The sequence below is a fragment of the Chelmon rostratus genome, chromosome 13 (assembly GCF_017976325.1).
Source record: "Chelmon rostratus isolate fCheRos1 chromosome 13, fCheRos1.pri, whole genome shotgun sequence".
Lineage (NCBI taxonomy): Eukaryota > Metazoa > Chordata > Actinopteri > Chaetodontiformes > Chaetodontidae > Chelmon > Chelmon rostratus.
Genome location: NC_055670.1, coordinates 4,606,988 through 4,629,296, shown reverse-complemented (window position 1 = coordinate 4,629,296; position 22,309 = coordinate 4,606,988). Strand labels below are relative to the sequence as shown.

Genomic DNA, 22,309 nt, shown 5'->3' with positions numbered 1-22,309 from the left:
TAGGAGCTGTGGGTGTAGCCAAAAGTTTGCTTGTCAATAGGAAAGTGATGCTTCCATTGCTGCTAATGTGTTACTATGCTTGCGGCTGTATCGGGTGCAGATGTTTGATTGTGAGATCTATGATGTACGTATACTTTCTTTAAACTTAATTTGGCTATACCTTGTTCCTGTCAGGTGAGTTGCGGGATGCTGTGAAAAGTGGAGATTACATGGCTGTAAAATTGGCACTTAATTCCAAAGAGGACTACAATCTGGACCAGGAGGTAAGTTCTGTCCCCGTTCTTTTTATAAAACCTCCAAACCATCTGCTGACTAGTGTTATATGTATTTTTGATTTACATATATGTCAAGACTTCTTGAGTCCTCAATTTCAAGTCAAAAGCACATCTTACAAATTTTACAGCTCGCACCTTGGTTGTCCCCAGTGTGTATGTGTGTGTGTTTGTGCAGTCCGTCGTGAAAAAAATCTGAATTTTGTGGGTGACCAGTATAACACAGTGCTGTGTGTGTCACAAACAGAACTGATATGGTTGATAAGTTGCCGAGCCAGATCCTCTGCATTATAAAAACATGAACTGACAAAAAAATACAGTGAATGAATTTAATAATTAAAATTGCACTTCATTTTGCAGAAGTTGGTTGGACATATTTCAAAAGTAATTTGACATAAACGTCTCTGGGCCAGGAATTGTTTAAATATTTTAGCTGCACAATCTTTAAACTTTTTAAAAATGTCTAGTTGCTACACATAACAGATGAATGTAAACACATTTTCTGACTCTGGTACAATTATCTGTTTGTGACTGGACTTGATCAAATTTGAAACTTCGGGACCTCATTGAAAAATCTTAGGAATTTTCGAGTTACACAATACTATCAGCAGAAATGGACAATACTGAACAGTAAACATGAGGGAAATGGCTTACTATTAATGTAGCAGAGAGGAGTCCATTCTGTTACATTCAAAGGAAATGTGCACCAAGATCTGCATCTTCATATCTACAAATAATTCAACGCCACATGATGTTTTTTACAACTCCAAAGCACCGTCACTTCTGCAGCAAGGTAAGAGAATGGCCTCAAATGTTGTCTTCTTTTTTACATATATGTTAATCGATGATATAGTAGTGTGACTATTTTGTAATGTAGCAATTTATTTTTATTTTTGTTTGTATTTCATGAAGCAGGAACAACCTTTTCAATTCTGGGTTTTAGAGTTAAATTATACTTAGAATGTATTGAGAATTAAAGGGCCATGCCACTTATTTTTATCCTGAACTAAGCTAAGTTATTGTACCAACCATAAATAGTTTAGAATGGCACTTTGATATATGTGTAAATGAACAGTGGTAACTAGGAGCTAATATTATCAAACCATCATTAATATATCCTGTTAAATGTGTACACATAAGAGACTGGTATCATCCTTCTTTACAGTGAAAAACCCAATGGAAGAAGAAGACACCGAACACATGAAGGACAAGATGAACCCTGTGAAGCAGGTACATACTGTATATGCCTTCAGAACATGTATCCTCATCATGATCATAGCACACCATGTGTAGCCACCATGCTCCAGTAAATATCATGTATTCAGGTTTTTTTTTTTTTTTTGTACGGTCAAAAATTTAAAAGCATAGATAATATCTAAATGAGAAGCTTTAAATTAAATGTTTTGCCCTCTGTACCAGGCCTGGTCCTGGACTTTTTTCTCTTTTTTTTTCTTTTTTCTTTTTTTTTTTTAAATCTAGCCACATTGAAGAAGACATGTTATTTTAAATCACCACTTTCGTAGATTTAATTGTAAAAAAAAAAAACACACACACAGCTATGCTTAGCCACAATATTTTGTATATGCCATCAAAAGTAACATAATTGTTTGTTTGATTGCAAGCCATGAATGTAGGTCTAGTGTCAGTGCATATTCTGTTCTCTCGATGTAGCATGTCATCCAACACCCCATGATTACATATACTTGGTTAGACAATTACAATGTCAAAACGCTGCTTGATCCAATAAAGCCATTAATTATTCTCGAATGGGTCACATGTGGTTTTTGTACTGGAGATTTGAGAGGTGTCAGGGGTTTTTTGAAACCAATGTTGGGCTCAAAAGTGATGTGTGGCCATCACATTGACTTCTGTTCGAATGAGCCTGGGTGGTGGGGCATTGCCAAGGTGCTGATGCGTTGAACAGCAATTGAAAATGTGCAAAGGATTTTCAACAAGAAATATCATAAAAACATTACTAGACTTTTCACAACCACTGAACAACCAAAATTCAAACCAAATTTTAGCTTTTTTTAAATTTCCTATTCGGTCTGTTTTTGAAGTTCACTCAATCAAATTATTCATGAGGTCTGATTTGGCGATGAGTCTTACTTATACTTGTTCTTTTGCAGGCTTGTACTATTGGTGAGACGAAGTCATTTGAAGGAGAGAGGAGCTTGATTGAAGAGAGAAGTTCGAGTGATGCTTTTAGGTTGACTTCAAACCTTGACAGTGCACGAAATGAAGAGAGTACTCTAAGAGTAGAAGAGATTACCCCACAAGATTTGGATGGTCCAAAAGATGGCGAAAAAATGCCAGGCTGCCCTGCCAGTACAAACACTGAGCAACTGACAGTGAGGGCACATGAGAGGATCCAAAAATGTGGGAGAGATGTAACTGAATCCAAAAACGCTGCATGTGATTCAGCTACCATGCAGGAAAGTCAAGGAAAGGAAGACCAGAAGCAAGCACAGGAAGACAAGATGTCAGACGACACAACAGGTGGTTTCCCAAGTAAAATGAGTTTGAACTTTGGTTATTTAGATCCAGGCAGAAATGCAGAAGAGATGCTGACAAGGGATGACGACAATCCAGAACAAAAGGGCATAGCTAACAAACAAAGTTCTCCTGAGGAAGCAAATGGCTCAAGTGACGAGGCAGAGGATGTGGTGGCAGGTCAATCAGATAGTACAGATCAAGTTATGTTTGAGTTGGGCACAAAGGATATTTCTAAAGCACCATTGCAGCGCCGCAGGAGAACTGCGGAGAAGAAACAACCAACACGATCCAGTTTAAGGACCTGTAAGAAAGTGCTTGAAACAAAACCTAGCATAGTGGATGATGAAAAGAAAGAGCCCTGCAAAAAGCACTTCTGTTTATATTGCAAAATGGCGTTTACCCAACTCGCAAAGCATTTGGAAAGGAAACATGCAGAGGAAACGGATGTTGCCCACGCAATACACTTTCCCAAAGGTTCCAAAGTCAGACAGACCTTGCTTGACCAAATTCGCAATAAAGGAGATTATGAACATAATTTCCAAGTTCTCAAAAGTGGTGAGGGAGAAATCGTCACAAAGAAGCAGGTGAAAAATCCCAGCATATCTGTTCGGGACTTTCTGCCTTGTCAGCACTGCTTTGCTTTTTACCGCAAAACTGATTTATGGAGACATGAGCGGTCATGTAAGGCCAGAAAGGGAGATCAGAAATCCGGCGAAAGGGCAAAAAGAAACCGAGTCCACAGTGCCTCTTCCCAGCTACTTCCAATGTCAGAGTTCTTAACCGGAGGCTGCAAGGAAATCATCCACATCATGCATCAAGATGACATCTCAAGACATATCAGAAATGACCCACTTATTTGTAAATTTGGCAATGCATTGTCTGTTAAGTATGACCATGACAAGTCACAGTTTGCTTATATTGCACAAAAGATGAGGGAACTGGGTAGATTTGTGCTCGCTGTAAATGAGCTAGACAAGGGTGTGAAGTACTTGCATGAAGTATGTTTACCATCCAGATTTGAATTAGCTGTTCAAGGGGCCAAAAAACTTAGCGGTTTTGATCCCAGTTCCAGTAAGTTTAAAACCTTTTCCCTTGTCTCAAAGATCGGCTACTCTTTAAAACGAGCTGCAGAAATAGCTTTTGGGGAAAGTCGCATGACTGAGGACAGTGAAACTGAAAGTGAAGTGAAAAAGTTCATACAGCTTCTTGATACAAAATGGAACGCCAGTTTTTCTCGCAAAGCTCTTGCATTATCTCTAAAGCAAGAAGTCAAGAAAGTGGAAGTAGACAAATCAACTGTGACGGAAGATTTGATAAAACTCCACAGGTTTATCACAGGAGAAGAAGATGAAGCCAGGAAGGAGCTGAAAGAAAGTCCTAGTTTGTCAACTTGGAAAAAGCTCAGCGAGGCCACTCTTGCAGATGTGTGTCTGTTTAACAGAGGAAGGGTAGGAAATATTGGTAGAATGCTCTTGCAAACTTATATTTGCAAAAAGAGTAGGGGAGCATTTGTGCCCTCTGCAGATCAAATAAGGAAAAGCACAAAATTGGAGCTGGACCTCGGTGCCAATTTCACCAGGTTGGAACTAGAAGGTCAGTATGGAAGGAACATGCTGGTTCTGCTAACAGAAAGGATGGTTATGTCAGTCGACTTGCTCATTGAAAATCGAGAACAAGCAGGTGTGTCAAAAACTAACCCTTACCTGTTTGCAAGGACTGAAGGTCCATCCTTCATCAGAGGATTGGACTGTTTCCGAAGGGCTGCAATGGAATGTGGAGTTAAAAACCCAGAAGCACTTCTGTCCTCATCATTAAGAGAGCAAATTGCCAGCTGTTGGCAGCTAATGAGCCTCAGTGAACTTGAATTGGATCAAGTGGCCAAACTGGTGGAAAAGAGCAGCCAGGAGTGTTACAGGCTCTCAGGAAATGCATCACAGCTGGAGGAAGTGAGCAAACAACTTCTCAAGATGGATCGAACACTGCCATCAAATCTACCCAGCACTGCTACAGATGGTGAGTGTCTTTTTGCTCCTTTGGATCCTGTTGCAACAGACAAAAGATAAGATCCGAGATGCCAAGAAACACAAATGGAAAGCTTAAAAATGGCAAGAAACAGTAAAAATATTAAATTACAAATCACTAAAATAAAAAAAACATTAAGAATACATAAAACAGTTAAACTAATCTGTAATAAAAAAAAAAAAGAACAGCTGAAGGTGAAATAAGATAAAATTAAAAATTGAAATTGCCCTAAGGATAAAAATGAGATGAGCTTTAGACTGTTCTGCATGTTATTCAGGTTGAAGGTGCACAGTGAGGAAAAACTGGATTTTCAAGACCAGCAAAAGCAGCCCCTCAATTGAGCATGTAAAAAGCAAAGAAGTGATATAATGAGGCAAAAAAACGGTAATGAATAAAACCCAGTGTCTATCAAGCTATATATATATATATGGAGAGAGAGAGAGAGAGGGCTACCTAACCTTGGCATCCAGCTTACAATGATGAGTATTAGAATTATCACCAGTGATAAATCTTCATGAAGTGAGTGTTAACAGCATCCAAAGGTTTCAGGGTCACGACTGAAGCATGCATCTATAAAACGTCACCATAAGTTAAGACTGAAATTCCAAGGTACTTGTACTCTGTGACTCTTTCAATATTTGTACCATTCTTATGAGTTGATGAGATTATCATAAATGATATTTATTTTTTCGCTCTTGTGCAAAGTGAGTGTAGCTTCTAAATCAGTAAAGCACAGAATGCACATTAGCTGCGATGCAATAAAATAGATTAGATATTAGATGTGTATTACACCCATTTACAGATGAAGCAACGTCATCAATATAAAGAGCGAACAGAGCAGGTCTCAGGATTGAGCCCTGAGCAATACCTTTTGCAGTTTGTACAAAATAAGATTTAACATTTCTAATCGCGATACACTGATTTCTGTCAGTGAGGTAACTCGTTGTGAAACCATTTATAAGCAATTTCATTTTATCCAGTATTGTGAAGCCTTTTTAAAAGCACAGCATTATCAACTGGATCAGATGATTTAGCTGGATTTGAATATGATTTGAGAATTAAAAAGAAATAATTATTAGCTTTAGCCTTTGTTATTGCAGATGTGCATTTGTTACTAAGTTGCTTAATAGCAAGCCAGTGACCTGGGGTCCCTGGTATGCCTGGCAAGAGCCCTGGCTTTATTTCTCTCCTTAAGTCTTTATTTGCTTTTCGAACTTTCAGCTGTATCTCACATAGTCTTCATCAGCAGATGAAGTTTTTCAGTTGTCATGGAACAGATGTTCAGACTTCTCATATCCCTTTTCGGACTTGACAGGTCATGCTTGACCTTTAAAACAGCAGTTGACAAAACAGTCTCCACTCAAGGTTCACTTACTCATTTATTCTGGGGCTTTTGACAGTATATCAAACAGTCTTGGAAACAGCAGCTGGTAGAACAAAATCTTGCTTTTTCCAAGGTCAAGAATGAACTGCGAGCCCTGCAGTTAACATTGTGTAAACATTTTAAAGTGACACTTCATTCTAAAGTCAATCAAGATTGTATGCCTTTTATCTAACCATGATTCTCTACACTCTTTATCTTAGGAACTGTACAAAAGCCTGCTTTGAAGAGAAGACCCTGGAGTGAGAAGGAGCAGGCGGCAGTGAAGCGTTACTTGTGTGAATTTATCACAACGATGAAGGTTCCAGGCAAAAAGGAGTGCAATGCTTGCATAGCTGCTGAACCAGATCTTGTTGGAAGATCTTGGACAGACGTCAAAAACTATGTGCACAACACACTACAGACAATACGGAGGAGAAATAACCAGCAACAGTCTGAAGGGAATGTAAACGAGAGTCCAGAAGCTGGAGTCCAATCCTCAAAGAAAGATTTGGAAGATGAAAACATTGTCGTTAGTATGACAACAGTGCATCCAGATCACCTGAGAGAAAGTTCAGATTGTTGTATGACAATGGCACCGCCAACCAGCTTAAGAGAATCATCAACACCATTCCCTCAAGAGATGACTTCAACTTATGCGTCCTTGTGTTCCACTACTACAGATATGGTCCATACGAGTCAGCCATTGATTTCTACTTTCACGCCACTGAATGCTACTGATACCCAAGTGGTTCCTACATTTACTCCACACAACACTACAAATGCACTAATGCCTGCTGCATACACATCAGAGAACAGCATAATTATGCCAATGTCTCCTCTTTATACACAGAATGCCACAAGTATGCCTCCCCCTTCTGTGTACGCACCACAGGACACTACAAATTCATCAATGATCCCTAATTTTAGCACCCTTAATGCTCCAAGTACCTCAATGGTGCCTACTTTCACTGCACTGACTACTCCAAGTTCACCAATGGTCCCTCCATTCTCAACACTAAATGACAGAAGTAGGCCCATCATTTCTTCATTCACACCTCTGAACCATTCAAGTGCACCAGCTTACCCCACAAATCCCCCTAGGGTCCCTACAACTGCACAGGTTGTCCCAACAATCCATAGACACAGTGTTCCTGACAGGACACTGGTGGTACAGGAAAGTACCCCCATGTCCTCTGCAGTCACTCCAGCTGTCAAACCTCAGAAGAGAAACAAGAGGTTGTGGAGCGAGGAGGAGCAGGCGGCAGTGAGGCGTCAGCTTGGAGACTTCTGTAAACTGGTGAAAGTGCCAGGCAAAAAGGATTGTGACGCATGTTTAGCTGCTGAACCTGCGTTGAACAGCAGGACATGGAGGGAAGTCAAGTATTTTGTACATAACTCAATACAGTCAATGAAAAGAAGAGGGCATCCAGTCGCTTCCAAACAAGGTGGAAGCCAGGAGCCAGAGACTCATACTCCAAGCACGGAGTGGGATGGTCCCGTTTATCTGTCCCTGTAAATATTTGTAACGAAGCTAGAAAACAATACGTGATCAGTGAGATTTTAGAGGCGTGTGAGGGCTGTGGCTTTAACCTCGAACTGTATGGGGCTTAAGAATTCAGCAGATGTGAATTGTACTGTGAGCGATCCCTGGTGTCAGTCAAGCCCTGCCTTTCTTTTAGTCACACTTTTTAAGAAGTTATTGAAATATTCAGAATCAAGCTCACTGGACCAAGCTCTTGCATGAATATACACGAAATACGTAAGTGGAACTGAGGACGTTTGAACCGTAGCTTTGACTCTGAAAAAGCAGATATTAATGTTTAATATGGTTAGATTGCGTATACGTATGTAACATAGTCAGATATGTAACACTGTCACTTTGTCAGATCATTGCAGGTTATCTCTATAAATGTTCCAGTTTTAGATGTGATTATTTAGTAAATGTGAATCTCATTTTGCCAGGGTTTTCAGCCTGCCGCGGGTCATTTCTGTGGCACCCAAACACACTTTCACAATTTCAAACACAATATTTGTGAAAATGGTGAAAGCTTTCACAATTGTCTGGGACTCCTCAGCCACCGTGACCGGGGCATTTCCCACCCTGCACTGGGCAAAGGTAGCCTCAGTGACTGTACATTTCTAGAGGGATTTTTACTCTTACTTACTTCCGAACTTACTTGGACATCTAACTTTCTGCCTGTACTGTTTTCAGTAGCATTTTTATGAATTTTGATTATCAAAAAAGAAAAGGAAACCTACCAGCAAATCTTTGCAGCCAGTCCCTCCAACATGATCGATGTGCATTGATTTGCTTTATATAATTCCCTAATGCCTGGCCCAAATGGATTGTATTCTTGCTTTAGCCAGTAGCCTGTATTGTAGAAGGCCCCTGATAGCTGCTGATGTTAGAGATTTAGAAGCTCCATGTGTATACCTCTCATTTAAATACTGAAAACATATTTTTTTTCTTTGAGGGTCCTGTTGTTCATTATCGTCATTTATGTGTTTGTGTTTTTTTCTTGCGTATTAACAAGCTGCCGCAAGGTTTGGTTGTATCACTATACAGTAACTGTAGAACATTTTAGTACTTTATCACTTTAGCACTCATAATTTGAGGTAAAACACACTGCATCATTTGCATTACTTCGTTTTAAGCATTTATTATCTGGATGTTTGTGATCCAGTTTTAAAGATCAGACTGCCTTATGTTGAGTTTATTTTATGTTTAGATTTTTTGTACTGTATTCCTTGTTTTCACTTATTAATGTTGATTGCATCTCACATGTAGCATAGTAACTACAACCCTGACAAATGTTGTGAGCTGCTAATCACGGTTTACCATCATGGCCGGTAAACCAACAGTCAAGGATTTTTAGTTTTGGGTTTTTAGTGTTATTATAAAAGTTAATACTTGACAGGAGTTAAAAACAAGAAATGAAAGTTATTCCTTTACATTTTTAAATATGGAAGGGATGAAAATAGATTTTGAAGTTTCCTTCCCTGTCAATAAGCTGTCAACTAAATTCAAGTTGCTCCTTATGTTATCACCTCTAACTGAACATGCAGTTTAGTAATTCCAAAACAATTATATGTTATTTTAAGTGCAAGATTGTTTTTTCTTTTGTCCGATAGCACTAAATATATTAGTATTTACCCATAGCAGACTGCAGGTCACAGGGTTTGTAGTCCTGGCTAAACAGGGTTGTCACGTTTGTTTCAAAGATCACCACAGTCACCACAGTGTTTATCTTGCACTGGATATTTAACAAAGGGTGTGGCCCACCTGTTTCGGGTCAGTCCAGTCTGTAGATGTCTTATGAACATCTACGTTAATTTTAACAGTTTTCTTTGTGATCAAAAGGTGCAGAAGTCATGGGTTGGAGTTCCAGATAGCACTGCTGCTATTTGTCATGGACAAACATTTTTGTGTTATCCTCATTCGCATCTGTAGTGAACCTGTGTAGAATAATGAGTGTCCTCCCTTTCATACCAAAGCAATTAGTGTCAAACACAACAAATCCTGATTGTGAGCAGGGTTGCAGAGCCGGATCAGATAACCCACCTTAACTCATTCACACCAACTGAAAACAGGTTTTCCCGTGTTGTTGGTTCCTTGTGAAAGGATGTATGTCTTGCAGTAAATACACTAATAAGGGTTACACCCCAGATACATCAGTGTTTGGAAAATGAATCTGTTCAAGGTCTACAAATGATAAACGATCATTCAGACGCTACCTTTGCTGTTTAGTGTTGCGAAGTAAAACATTTTTTGTCTGTATAGTAGATAGCTTTCTTTCATTGCTATTGTATAAGCACACAGTGCGTGTTACTCTTTTCATCCTGGTGCAACTATGATGCCTTCAGTTAATGCTTCTTATCAAGTATTGTAAGGAACTTATGACTTCTGCCTGTACAATAAAATCTTCCTTGGCTTAAAAAATATTTAGTTGTTATGAAAAAGACATTGTCTATTTGTGCACACAGCGATGTATGTTAAAGTTTTTGCCTTTTTATCCAATTCCCCGAATCTATCGCAATCTAAATCTATTTACAGAGTAGACTGTTTAAGCTTTCAACTGCATGCTAGCCATGTTTAACCTCTTAGTTTAGCATGTTAACAAGCTGCCATTTGCTAAATAGCAAAAAAAAACTCAACATATGCTGAGGCTGATGGGAATTCCATTAGTTTTGGAGGTGTTTGCTCATAAATCAATGTATTTGTCAAAGTTTTGATCTGACGATGGTGCTAGATGAAAGGGAAGAGCATCAAACTTTGTATAGAAAAATCCCTCTCAGGGAGCAATTAATGTGTGTATGAATCTTCATGGCAACCCACAATCCAACAGTTGAGTTATTTCAATAAAAGACAAAATGTCAACCTCATGGTGGCGCTAGAGAAGTCTTGGGATCACATTGTTAGAATAACATTAGAATGCATTATCTGGATGGCATGAATGTACAAAATGTGGTGTCAATCCATCCAGTAGGTGCTTAAATATTTCACTGAATAAGGTAATGTTTTGCACTGCTGATGGCCTGGAATCACCAAAATCATTTGAATTTATCCTCAGGGGACCTTGAATATCGATAGCAAATCTCACTGCTAGCCATCAAATAATTGTTCAAATATTTCAGCATGGAACAAAGTGGTGGACAGACTAACACTGCCATCCCATCACCTTCAACTAAGTGTGTCTTTACACAGTGAGACAGTATTGGCTGCAGTGAAGGAATCTCTTGAACGGTGACTGACGTCCTCCAGTTCATGCTGGTATGCTACATACCAGCACATATGTCAAAAATACGGCCACTGTTTTGTCACCATGAATGTTGATCTTTAATCACATCACACCCTAAACTTTGAGTGGTCACTTTGTGATAAATGGCAGGATATGAGTGTTACAAAGTTGAAGTGGTTCACCTCGGTAAAGCCATAGTTAGGGGTGGTGCAGAGGCCGGTGTTTAGCAATTGGGTCGTGTTCTGCCTGCTTCCTTCCAGTGTATAGACATGCAAGCACTAAATTGCCAGTAGACCAGAATGCGTGTGAATGGTTGTTTTGTATATACGTGTCAGCCCTGTGAGACTGACTAGCAGCCAGTCATCTGGCCTGATGTCGGCTGAGATTTGCACCTGCCCTCTGCCAGCCTGCAAATCACTGTTGAGAATTATTGTGGCTATTTGAAATAGCACTGGTATTGATGACAAACCTGCTCAAACCATCTGTTTTTTATTTTGTTTTTTTGTGTACAGTCATCATTGTATAGAATTTATGCAGAAGTGACAACACATTGTTTCACACATCAGTGTCCGCACAGGGAATAATGGGAAAATATTCAAATGCACACATTTGTTCACAATTCATAAATCATCCGCTGATGGAACTGAACCGCCTTCCTCAAATCCAGTTAAAAACTATGACGTCTTGAAACAGTGACGAGTAATTACTGCATTACGACACTTGTCCGTCTTACTGATGGACTCCCCAGTCTGGGATGCCCTAGAATCGCTGTGACGGGATGCCAGTTTCCTCAACCTCAGGCAAGTATGCAGCATGCAAGTGCAGGGCCAACGTCATGCTTAATAGCTTATAATTGTAGCATTGTGTCAGGAGTGTCTCATCACAAAGTCAGCGGTGTTGGCTAACACTGTGGCTGGGGTGTGTGCAACCTTCATCTGAAAGATGTGGATGTGATTGCAGAAAGGCTGCCCTGTGCCTTCTGACGGCCACAGAGGAAATAGCAGAATTGAAAAAAAAAAAAAACTTGTAGAAATGTTTCAGAGATTTCGGGAAAGTAGAGACCGCTAGTTGAGAGCCGCAGCAGGTCAGTGAAAACTTTTCTCCTCATTCATCTGTGACATCGTCGCTTTGTTTCTGTTTGCTTGTCCACAGGATGTCAGCGGCATGTCCCTGAGCATGCTGGCAGCAGCGGGGGGCCAGGACGACATCCTCAGGTTGCTGATAAAGAAGGGGGTGAGGGTGAATGGACGGCAGAAGAATGGCACCACGGCCCTGATGCATGCTGCTGAAAAGGTATTGCGGCCTCTCACCCGAGATGAGAAGGAGGTCTTTTATTTTACTGTGATGCTGTACGCTGTTTTTCATTTAAGATCGAGATCTCAGACATTTCCCTCAGGAGTTAGTTGAGACAGAAACTGCCGAAAAGTGATTAAGTATTAGAATATTGCTAATATTTAAAGCACAGTTTTCTCACAAATTAGCCTTAAAGTCTTTAGTGTCTGTTGTGTTTACAGCTTGTTGCACTGCCCCGAAGTGGCCAAAAATCAGTTGATGCAGGTTTAAAGTATAAAACACTGGTGGGCACACCATCATACTGTACTTCATGTCCAAAATACAGCGTTCATTTCATTTCCTCATGCACTTTGTAAAATTGGTAACACCAGACTGTCATCACTGTCCTCACACGTTTGTTTTTATTCCTGTTTTCTGTCAGAATTTCTTGACGACTGTTTCTATCCTGCTGGAGGCGGGCTCCTATGTCAACGCTCAGACGCTCGGCGGGGAGACAGCGCTGATGAAGGTACTGCCGCGTATCGCACACAGAACAGTGAAAGCAGCCCAGGTTTGACCATTTACACCAGCTGCAGTTCTGTGCACAGCCATACACATTCCCAACAGCGGGGTCACACTATTCCCACTGAACTTGATGTGAATGCACAGCAATGGAAAGACGAAGACAAGGATATAAACAATGCAGGATACAAACTTATAAGAGAAAATATCTTTATAAATGTTCATTTACACAAAGACTCCACGGGGCACCTTTAGTATTGTGGCACTGATTTCAACCATGTCACCCAGCTCCAATAGAAAAATCTGTTTACCGTTTCACTCCTGAGCCAAGTGGTGTCGGAAGTCCATTAAACGGGAGTCTTAAAACCAGGTTGGATGACTTGCGTTTACTATTCAGACTGGCTGCAAACATTTATCTGAGGTCAGTGCATCGTCTGAAAAGAGTCATAGCGATTTACAAGGTAGGTCTGGTCCTGGTAGGATCTGGACATGGGACACAGGCTGTGTTGGTTAGCAATTTCTTGTCCTTCGTTTCAGGCGTGCAAAAGAGGGAACGCTGACGTAGTGCGCCTCCTGCTGGAGTATGGAGCTGACTGCAACATCCTGTCCAAACACAAGAACACGGCCATGTACTTTGCCAAGCTCAGCAACAATCTGATGGTGTGCGACCTCATCAAGGACCACATCAGCATGTGAGCGCTAACACTGGGGATGGGGAAAGGATGGAGTCTACAGCTGGATTTAAGACTGAGACAGAAATTCAAATATTTTATTGATGCCATAGTGTGGTGTGTCTGAAAAATCTGAACTTCAGTACTACCTGTACTACATCAGAGGTGATGCAAGTAAATTGCACACAGCACTATATTACCAATACTGACCAACACAAAGCACATTTGGTTACAGAGCAGCTTTAAAAGTGACTCCCTGCATTTTACGGCGTGTCAATCCATCCTGTTTTCTCATTCACACTAATTGTTTGTGCCCATCTCTCCGTCTCTCAGGCTGTCCAGTGTGGCGGAGGACACCATCCGAGCATACTTTGAGTCTCGCCTGGTGCTGCTGGAGCCAGTCTTCCCTCTTTCCTGCCACAGGCTTTGTGAGGGACCAGACTTCTCTCTGGAGTTTGGCTTCAAGTCACAGCCACAGCCAGAGGGTAAAACACACATTTTCATCTTAATCATCTCCAACTACTTAAAGGACCAGTGTGTAGGATTCAGTGGCATCTCACAGTGAGGTGAGAATACCCCACGCCTTACCCTCCCCTACTGCAGGAGGGTAAAGAGCTCATTCTAAGGTAACGAAAACACAGCGATTCTTATTTTTAGATGATTATACACTAATGAAAATCTAACTTTGATTATTATATTCAGGTTCTGCCAATAGATCCCCGTAAATCCTCTCACTGGACCTTTAAGAGATGTGGTTTGTTTTTCTGTTATTGAGCTGATCATTTGTCATTGTCAGTTTCTCAACCTTAAGTTTGGGACCTTGTGACATGCGGACGACATTAAGATTTGCTGTACCTTTTTATCTGGTCCTTGTATTCCTGTCCAACAACACCTCTGTCCCTCCCTGCCACCACAGGCTCGGGCATCCTCCTCTTCATCTTCCACGCTAACTTCATGAATGAAATCACAGCCAGGCTCTGCGGGCCCTGCAGCGTTCACGCTGTGGTGCTCAACGACAAGTTCCAGCTGCCCATCTTCCTGGTTGGTCCTGCACAAAAACAGCAGTTACACAGTTACATTAAGCTAAAAGCAAACATAGTTTTTCAGAATAAATAAAAAACACGTACACACAATACAAATGGTGGAAACAAACTAGAAAACACACAAAACAGCAACAAGTGAAAAGATGACAGCTCTCACTATTCACTGTATTTGCATTCAGTAATTACCTCTCTATGTGGTAGCGTTCATAGGATTTAAATGACTTAACACCTGAACAGACAATTCTCAGGAAACGATACATACATGTCTTTCAGTGTTACTGTATAAATATATAGTTATTTGATCTGATAAATTTTTCTTTTATATGAAGTGGCAATATGCTTGCGTTTCCTAATGTATTCATTTTTCTCCCCAAATGTTCAGGATAGTCACTTCATCTACTCCTTCAGCCCGGTTCCTGGTATCAACAGACTCTTCATCCGTCTCGCGGAGGCACCAGCAGCCAAGGTGACGCACACGCAGCGATACACAAACACAGACACAGATTTAAACATTCACATAAAAGCCTCTGCCGTCAATCAGGCCATCAGGCAGTGTGACTAAAAGTTGCTCGTGGGTTTGAGAATTGTCGTTTTTAGCCGTTCAAACGAAGAATAAATGATCCACCAGTCAAACAAATTTAGATGGTAATGTCAAAATACTTTGATGAATACAAAGAAGTTGTATATTTAGCAAACTTCAGTGAACATGTATGTGCTATGTATTAAAAGTGGATCATACTGAGTGCCAAGATGGGCAGTGGAGAAGTGACTTATACTACAGCTCTGTTGGAGATTTGTTTTATTGGCATTTTGAGATATTTAATCATCTTTTAAAAGTTATCCACATTGGAATGTAACTGACATGAATCCAAGCTAACCTTAACCATGTTAAAACTATATCGCTGCATCAAAAAACACCGCAGGGATCATCCTGCAAATAAACCGAACCTTCACCATTTGCTAATGCAGTGTCATCTAGAAAAAATTATTCCACTCACTTCATCACATGAACAGCGTACTTCTGCTGTTCTTTCCTTGCCCTTTTCAGCAAGAGGAGGATAAGTGTTTTTGTGCTGTGATAACTAATCCTGTTTCATAGTATTATAAATGGTGGATTGCTCAAAGAAGACTTTCTGGATTGTATTTCATCTTCTCACCCACACCTGCAGCAGAACACAGCATCTTGCAGTCTTTTAGTGAATAAGAAATAAGCTGCAAAGTTTTTTACAGAGACGTTTCACGCCCGGAGGGGCAGCAGGTCTCAATCTCAAACCATTTTTGGCACAGAGCATCACTCCGAGGTTAGCTAGCTACCACAAATAACACGGCTTGCAAGCTTTTGTCAAAGTTGACGAGCATCCAGAATCATGTAACAGTGTCTGTGCCCTCCGAGCTCACGTTGTCTCAAACGTTATTCAGGAGCTAGAACAACCTTCTAGCGATAGAGAGAAGGAAGCAGCTGAGGATGAACCAAATCATCATCAAATATCTGGGCCTGAAGTAGTTCTTCGTCAGTATGTCAGACTCAGTGCTTCAGTCATTAGAAAAAGAGTTGCATGCAGTATGCAGTATCTTCGATGGTGGCAGTCGCTTCATGTTAAAGGAGGAAGCTGGCATTATTCTATACATTTCTTCTTTCCTGTCAAAAATGCCCATGAAAAGCAATGTGAGAAACAGTGTGTAAGTCTGCCCCTCTTCCCTGCCCTGTCTGTGGCACTCCAAGCTCATTCATTCCTGGAAGACATAAATCTGTACCAACAGGTTGCAAATATATAGTTTTAATGTCCCCAACACAGCTTTACACAAGCGAGTATTTACAGCGGCGGGACAGTGTGTGGGGGTTTGGCTCAAAATAAACCTCTGTGTGTGTGTGTGTGTGTGTGTGTGTGTGTGTGTGTGTGTGTGTGTGTGTGTGTGTGTGTGTGTGTGTGTGTGTGTGTGTGTGTGTGTGTGTGTGTGTGTGTGTGTGTGTGTGTGTGTGTGTGTGTGTGTGTGTGTTGTGTCACCCAGTGCACTATGGCACAGAGGAAGAGGATGTGTCAGGATTTGATGCACTTCTTAAATCAGTTCATGGACTTTTCATGGAATTTCTCATCAATAGTAAAAATATAGAATATTATCAACATGACTTATTAGCTCTCCAGTTTTTTTCTTCTGTTTATTCCAGACAAAGATGTAACACATGCACGGTGTTTGGCAGAAACCACCAGTGTAAAATCTTTCAGAACTACCACTTTGTTGCCTCAGCCTTCTTCTAATGAGTCCTAAGTGCTTCTTCTTCTCTCCTCAGGTCAAGCTCCTCATTTGTGCGTACAGAGTCCAGTTGCAATGATGCCCCCCTCTCATCGTGTCAAAGGTCACACCAAGCCTGCCCAACACAGCCAAGCTTGTTGGATCCTCGTCCTTGGAAGTGAAATTAAAAGCTGCCTCCCTCTGACATCAGCGCAAATACTCCGAGACCGAAGCTCATTGGTGATATCTGAAGCTTGTCCAGACCACGGCTCTGCGATGGAGTCCTCACGCGGCACAAATGTGAGGATCTCGCAAGGTCGATTAAACCTTGAGAAGCCCTCGAGCAGCCCGTCCATTCATCGGTGATACCATTGCTACCCAGCTTCCGGGTGGAAGGAGGCACTCAGACGCTCCCTCCTCTCTCCCTGTAGTAACTTCAGACTGAAACCCTCCTGAGTCGTGCCTTTCTCCGAGTTCCACCTTCTGTCGGCGTGGATATGATAGATGCTCGTGTTGTGTGTAAACCTAGCTTGTGTGTAGGTGTGTGTAGATGGCTCTTTTTTTTGCATGCATGCATTCATGCATTTGAAGAACGTAAGGAAGGGATTTTCCATCACTGTTTTTTCTATTTTTAGCATTTGGACCAAGCTCATGCTTTTCCACTTATGTTTTTGGTAACACATTACTTTATAATGGATTTATTTCAGAGTATTAACCTGTGCATCAGTGATGTGCAGCCAGGATTTTATTCTTATCCTGTTGGAAAAGTCAAAACATGCAAATTCCCCACATGCGAACATGCCAGCTAAACATCTGGCCCCGCTCCGTTGAGTTCTCCACCCAAAATGAGATTTAAATTGGGTGTCACACTTGCTTTCCATCTTACATCGATAACATCTTTTGGTTTCGCAAAATCAATCCTATTTGTTATCAGCGGCGTACTCACTAATCTCGTTCACGTCACTTAAGAATCGAGGGTAGAAGTTCAAACGCTGGCTCTGGGGCACACATGCGACGTGCGTGTGCCCTTAAATTGGTGTGATTCCCCTTTACTCGCCCAGTGTCTGGCTGACAACACTTTCCCACAAGTTAATACAGACTGAGGTGATTGCAAAGTAAGATGTTTTAATGAATGAAGAAAAAGTTCCTTTTGCCTTCCATGCACAGAGTTGCTGTTTATATTTTCTGGTCTGTACATATTCACATACTATATTTAAATATATGCATACATATATACAGCTCTAAAGTGTCATCTAATGACTGATAATGTGTTGTTGCTTCTTTGCCACTGTAGGAGTGGGTTAAGTTATTTAGCGTGTACAGTAAAAAGCTCTGATGTTGATTTACTTTTAAGGGCTACATTGTCTCTGCCCTGCAAGTCAAGGTTCAGGGTTTTTTAATTGAAAAGCTTCTTAGTCACCTGCCGACACTGTACCGAGCCTGTCAGTGCCAATCAATGCTCCCTTCTCTCTCCTCTGACTATCTGTGTTTGTTGCAACAAATGTTGCGGTAACACGCCTAGATTCTATCCGTGTCACATTGCCTGTGAACTCAGCTCAGGGCAGCAATATGTCTTTGAAGCGCTGCATAATGCTTGTGAAGTGTTTCTGTTGCAGTGTTTAATGAACCTGTCAGAAACTCAGAATTGATGGGGCCTCTCCGTGCTGCCTTAATATCCACAGTTTGACTTGTTTTTCTTTCCCATTACTGTCAGAGTTTTAAGAGTGAAAGAGGAATATGCCCAGCACCAACAGCCCAGTGGCACATGTGTGTGTATGACTCCAAGCTGCTAGTTCACAGATTTGAATAGTTTGCTTCCTGTTATGTGATTTTTGCCTCTGTGACAACATGAGAAATGTCAGAAAACTGCTGAGGTTGTGGCAAGTGGAGACAATGTGGACGCCTGCATTCAGTGCTGTTTGCGTGAAAGTGTGATCAGCTCAGTTTTTCCTCACTCCTCTGACCTATTGTTGTCATTTTCAGCAGGGCAGCATCTGCGGATGGTGCAGAAATCTAAGCCAACAACACCTTCCACCCTACTGACACGCTCTAACAAGACTTTCATTTTCAGTTTATCCCTGACCTAACATATTTCACTTCACTCAGTGGAGGCCTCTTACCACGCCTAATGACAGGGGAGAGTATAAAATGCAGCCGAAGCAACATCCGAACTGGCTTTAGATGCTTTTCATCTTTTCCCCTACATGTCTCATGACAGAGGGATCAGTTCATCAGGAAAAGGTGGTGTTTTGGTGGAGGTTTTTCGAGATGGTGAGGTCAGCCCTGACAAAACATTAAAGCAAGCGTTTATTTAAATAGAAACTGTGGTGCATCGAACACACATGCGCACTGCCTTTTCTAATACAGCGGGTTCATGTGAAACAGCAGCAAAAACGGTTCACAATGTTTTCAGATTGAACGCGCCCCTGCGAGTCGTGATCAGAATCAACTGAGACCGTGATCGGAATCGATCAGCGTGACAGGAAAGATGGGAAACTGAGTGATGGCAGTGTTAGACTTTAGGTATTAGCAAAATGAAACGTGTATGTCCAGCCTGTAGAGATGTGAGGGCTGTTTGAAGACTACCAGCTCTGTCCCCTGCAGGGATGATCTGATGAGCCAAAGATGACTCCAGAGCAGACTTTACAAGAACATTTGCAGCTAACCATTTCGCAAATCACTGAGCTGTGTTTCCTGGTTCTTCATGTATTTTTCCTACTTTTCAGCACAGTGATTGGTTCCTATTAATAATATTGCCAAAAGGGGTGAAAATCAACAGCGGGCTCTCGAAACATCCGTGTAAACCAGATGTGTCAACCATCACAAGTTACTTCAACAAAAAGCTACATCATTAAAGCTGGTGTTCACTGTAATGGCTCACACATGTGTAGCCTAAGTGATTGTCACAATGCAAATGACATTTAGGGTTTGTTTTGGAGCTCAAACCTGTGAACGGGCTGTTTCATGAGAAGAACCGTGTGTTGCTGATAGTGTGAACCCTTGTGCGACTCCTTTGCCAATCCCCATCTCTCCTGTCCTGCTGCAGACAGCTTCACTTTGAGGGTGAGGGCAGGTATGTGGCTCTGAATGTTCTTTGTCACATGTACTGTATGTGTGACAAAGAATGATCTCAATGTCGTTTGCATAGGCGCTGCAGCCAGTCGCTGCTCACCCCGAGGCGGTGTCTCTGTCCTAAATAAAAAGTGTGCACATATTTCCACACTGCTTTCCCTGCCTGCATTCATTCATCGGATGGGAAGTTTTTAATCCAGTGGAACGTTTGAGGTTGGTACAGGGGCTACAGTTTTTGTTTGGTTGGTTGTTTTTGTTTTTCAAAATAGTTTTTTAGAGATTTTTGAACCAAGCTGACAACCAGTGAGGGTGACTTATGTTTTAGTTTGCCCAAATAAAGACATGGAGTGTGGTGTGGTCACTACTTTACAGAAAAGATGTGTTTAAGATGATCTTTTAAAAATGTAGCAAAGATCCTCCCTGTTCTTGTCTTGCTCTCTTAACCGTGCAATAATAATTACAACTACTTATTATGTGAACTCTTCATTGTCTCATGACATTATTATGTTGTCATTCAGCCTTGCTTTGACAGATTGTTCACAGCTGATCAACAGATACAGCAGCTGTCAGAAGTGCCTGCTCACCTCTGACCATCAGAAATACTTTAATGTCAACGTGAAAACAAACATCCAAAAATGATCTAAATTAAGTATAACATAACACTTACGTTATTGCAGAACTATTTACTCCCATTGCTATGATGCACCTAAATTACCACTATTGCTGCCAGTTGTTTTTAGAAGTCACATCGTGTTTTCAGTTAAGGTCACCTGCATGAATTCAAGGTGTGAGAAGTCATTTTTGGTTAAATACACCTGGATCTGGAAGGTCTGGACGGGTGAGTCAGTTTCCTGTTAGCATGGCAACGTAGAGACAGCAGTACAGTAAGGTCAAGCCCTGGAAGCCTTGTGTAGGTAGAGGCTCAAATTAAATCAGTAAATCTTGGTCTTCAGTGAAAGTGCAGCTCGGGAGAGCGAAAAGCCAACGCTCCAACAAACATGATGCAAAAACAAACTGGATTATCAATGAGAAAGAGGAATCAGATGACTTCATGAACCAGTTTTGTCAGCAGCATGTATGTTCGCAATATCAAATGCGAAAGCGCTCACTATGCAAGCAGGAGGGCACCTGCCAGTGTTCAATATAATATCAATATAATTGTGGATTCTTATCACAGATGCATTAACGTATAAGCAGCATTTCAACGCTGATGCTGGTTGAGGTGGAGATGATCTTAGCTGCATCCTGTTGGTGGTCTGATCCATTCATCTTGCTTGTCTCAGGCATGTCTAACGTGCCACGTGCCTTCTGTGCAGCTTCCTCTTCATGTGGTGCACCCTGTCTGGGGCTTACCTCACAGAAGCTCCATGCTACTGTTGAAAAACTCCTCTGGTGTGGCCCTGTGGATGTGATGCAAACAGGAGCCAGATGAGCTCATACAGCTGGTGGTTCGTGCCTGGTGGTGGGGGAGATAAACCACTCCATCATGGAGTGTTTGGCGGTGAGGCCCTCTCTGAGATTCATGTTAGCATTGTGTTGCCAGGGAATATTAAAAAGGTGTCTCCTGGATGCTCCTGCTCTGAGTCTTCACATGCGTCTCTGATTCACCTCTTCTTCTCTTTGTCTTTGTGGCATCGATGTCTCATAGCCTGTTTCTTCATCTGCGAGTATTCTGCTCTGCAATCGCTCTGAATAAAGTTAATATATACATGGGAGTCACTGGTATCTCTGATTGATTCATTTAATCCACTTCTATTCTTTTCTTTTCAACAATTCTCACTAGCAAAACCAGTGAGCTCAACTGGCTTCATATGAAAGCAGCAGATAAATGAGAACATTTGTGACAACTGAAAAGATACAGTGGGTTTACTGTGCTCACGCTTCACAGAGCTACAGGAAGCAGGTAAAAGGAAGTCAAGTGATGTCAGTAGGATTTTCATTTCAAAATAATAAACTGCTGCTGTTAGTTTACTTTTATTTTCAGGGTTGCTTGAGTCATTAACTTTTTACATTATTTGTTTTGTTTATTACCTTACAGGCCGCGGTACTGGCTGCCGCCACAGAGTGCTGCCAGTTTCATCCTTCACTGGGCACAGACACAAGTTGGTCATGCCACCTGAGTCTCCTGAAAAGAAGGTATTATTGTTGTCCAGTTAATGAAGCAAACAGCTGATGTTGAGAGGGGTTGATGACTTTGTTGCTAGAGAAGTTACGTTTGTTGTTGCAGTTTGTTCTGATTGTCGGAGACTCCCATCTACGAGCCATTGTAGATGGTTTTGTCCAGATGCCAGAGGAACCCTTTTCCTTTGGCTTCATGTCGACCCCAGGGGCTGCTGCCTCTGCACTGTGAACCGAGGTGCTGAATGCTGTGGTTCCTCGGATCCCTGCAACAACCTGACAGCCAGCAGGACCATCGAGGAGGCTGCCGCCGACTACACCAAGCTCCTCATCAGCATTCGCAGCCGCTGGCCCAACGTAAGCTTTTTCATGGCCTGCTTCAATCTTCATTCTTAATAGTATTAGCAATAGTACATTAGCTAGTCGAATTAGATTGAATGAACTTTTAAATCATAATGTGTATGTATTGTATGTGATGAAATGATGA

General features: G+C 41.4%; 1 protein-coding gene across 2 annotated transcripts in view; it reads left to right on the top strand.

Annotated features, from left to right (window-relative positions):
- Positions 1 to 20,163, top strand: part of mphosph8 (M-phase phosphoprotein 8) — a 29,896-nt gene extending 9,733 nt beyond the window's left edge. Inside the window, exons 7-14 of one of the 2 annotated variants that reach the window (XM_041950780.1) lie at positions 175 to 263; positions 12,045 to 12,185; positions 12,607 to 12,693; positions 13,224 to 13,378; positions 13,691 to 13,842; positions 14,274 to 14,398; positions 14,783 to 14,866; positions 16,691 to 20,163. In XM_041950780.1, the coding sequence (XP_041806714.1) occupies positions 175 to 263; positions 12,045 to 12,185; positions 12,607 to 12,693; positions 13,224 to 13,378; positions 13,691 to 13,842; positions 14,274 to 14,398; positions 14,783 to 14,866; positions 16,691 to 16,732 (875 nt within the window). In that variant the 3' untranslated portion in view covers positions 16,733 to 20,163. Of the gene's footprint in view, positions 1 to 174; positions 264 to 2,401; positions 4,782 to 6,374; positions 10,425 to 12,044; positions 12,186 to 12,606; positions 12,694 to 13,223; positions 13,379 to 13,690; positions 13,843 to 14,273; positions 14,399 to 14,782; positions 14,867 to 16,690 lie in introns of those variants that run through there. The other variant, XM_041950779.1, reaches the window with a different exon arrangement.
- Positions 20,164 to 22,309: the final 2,146 nt, after the last annotated feature.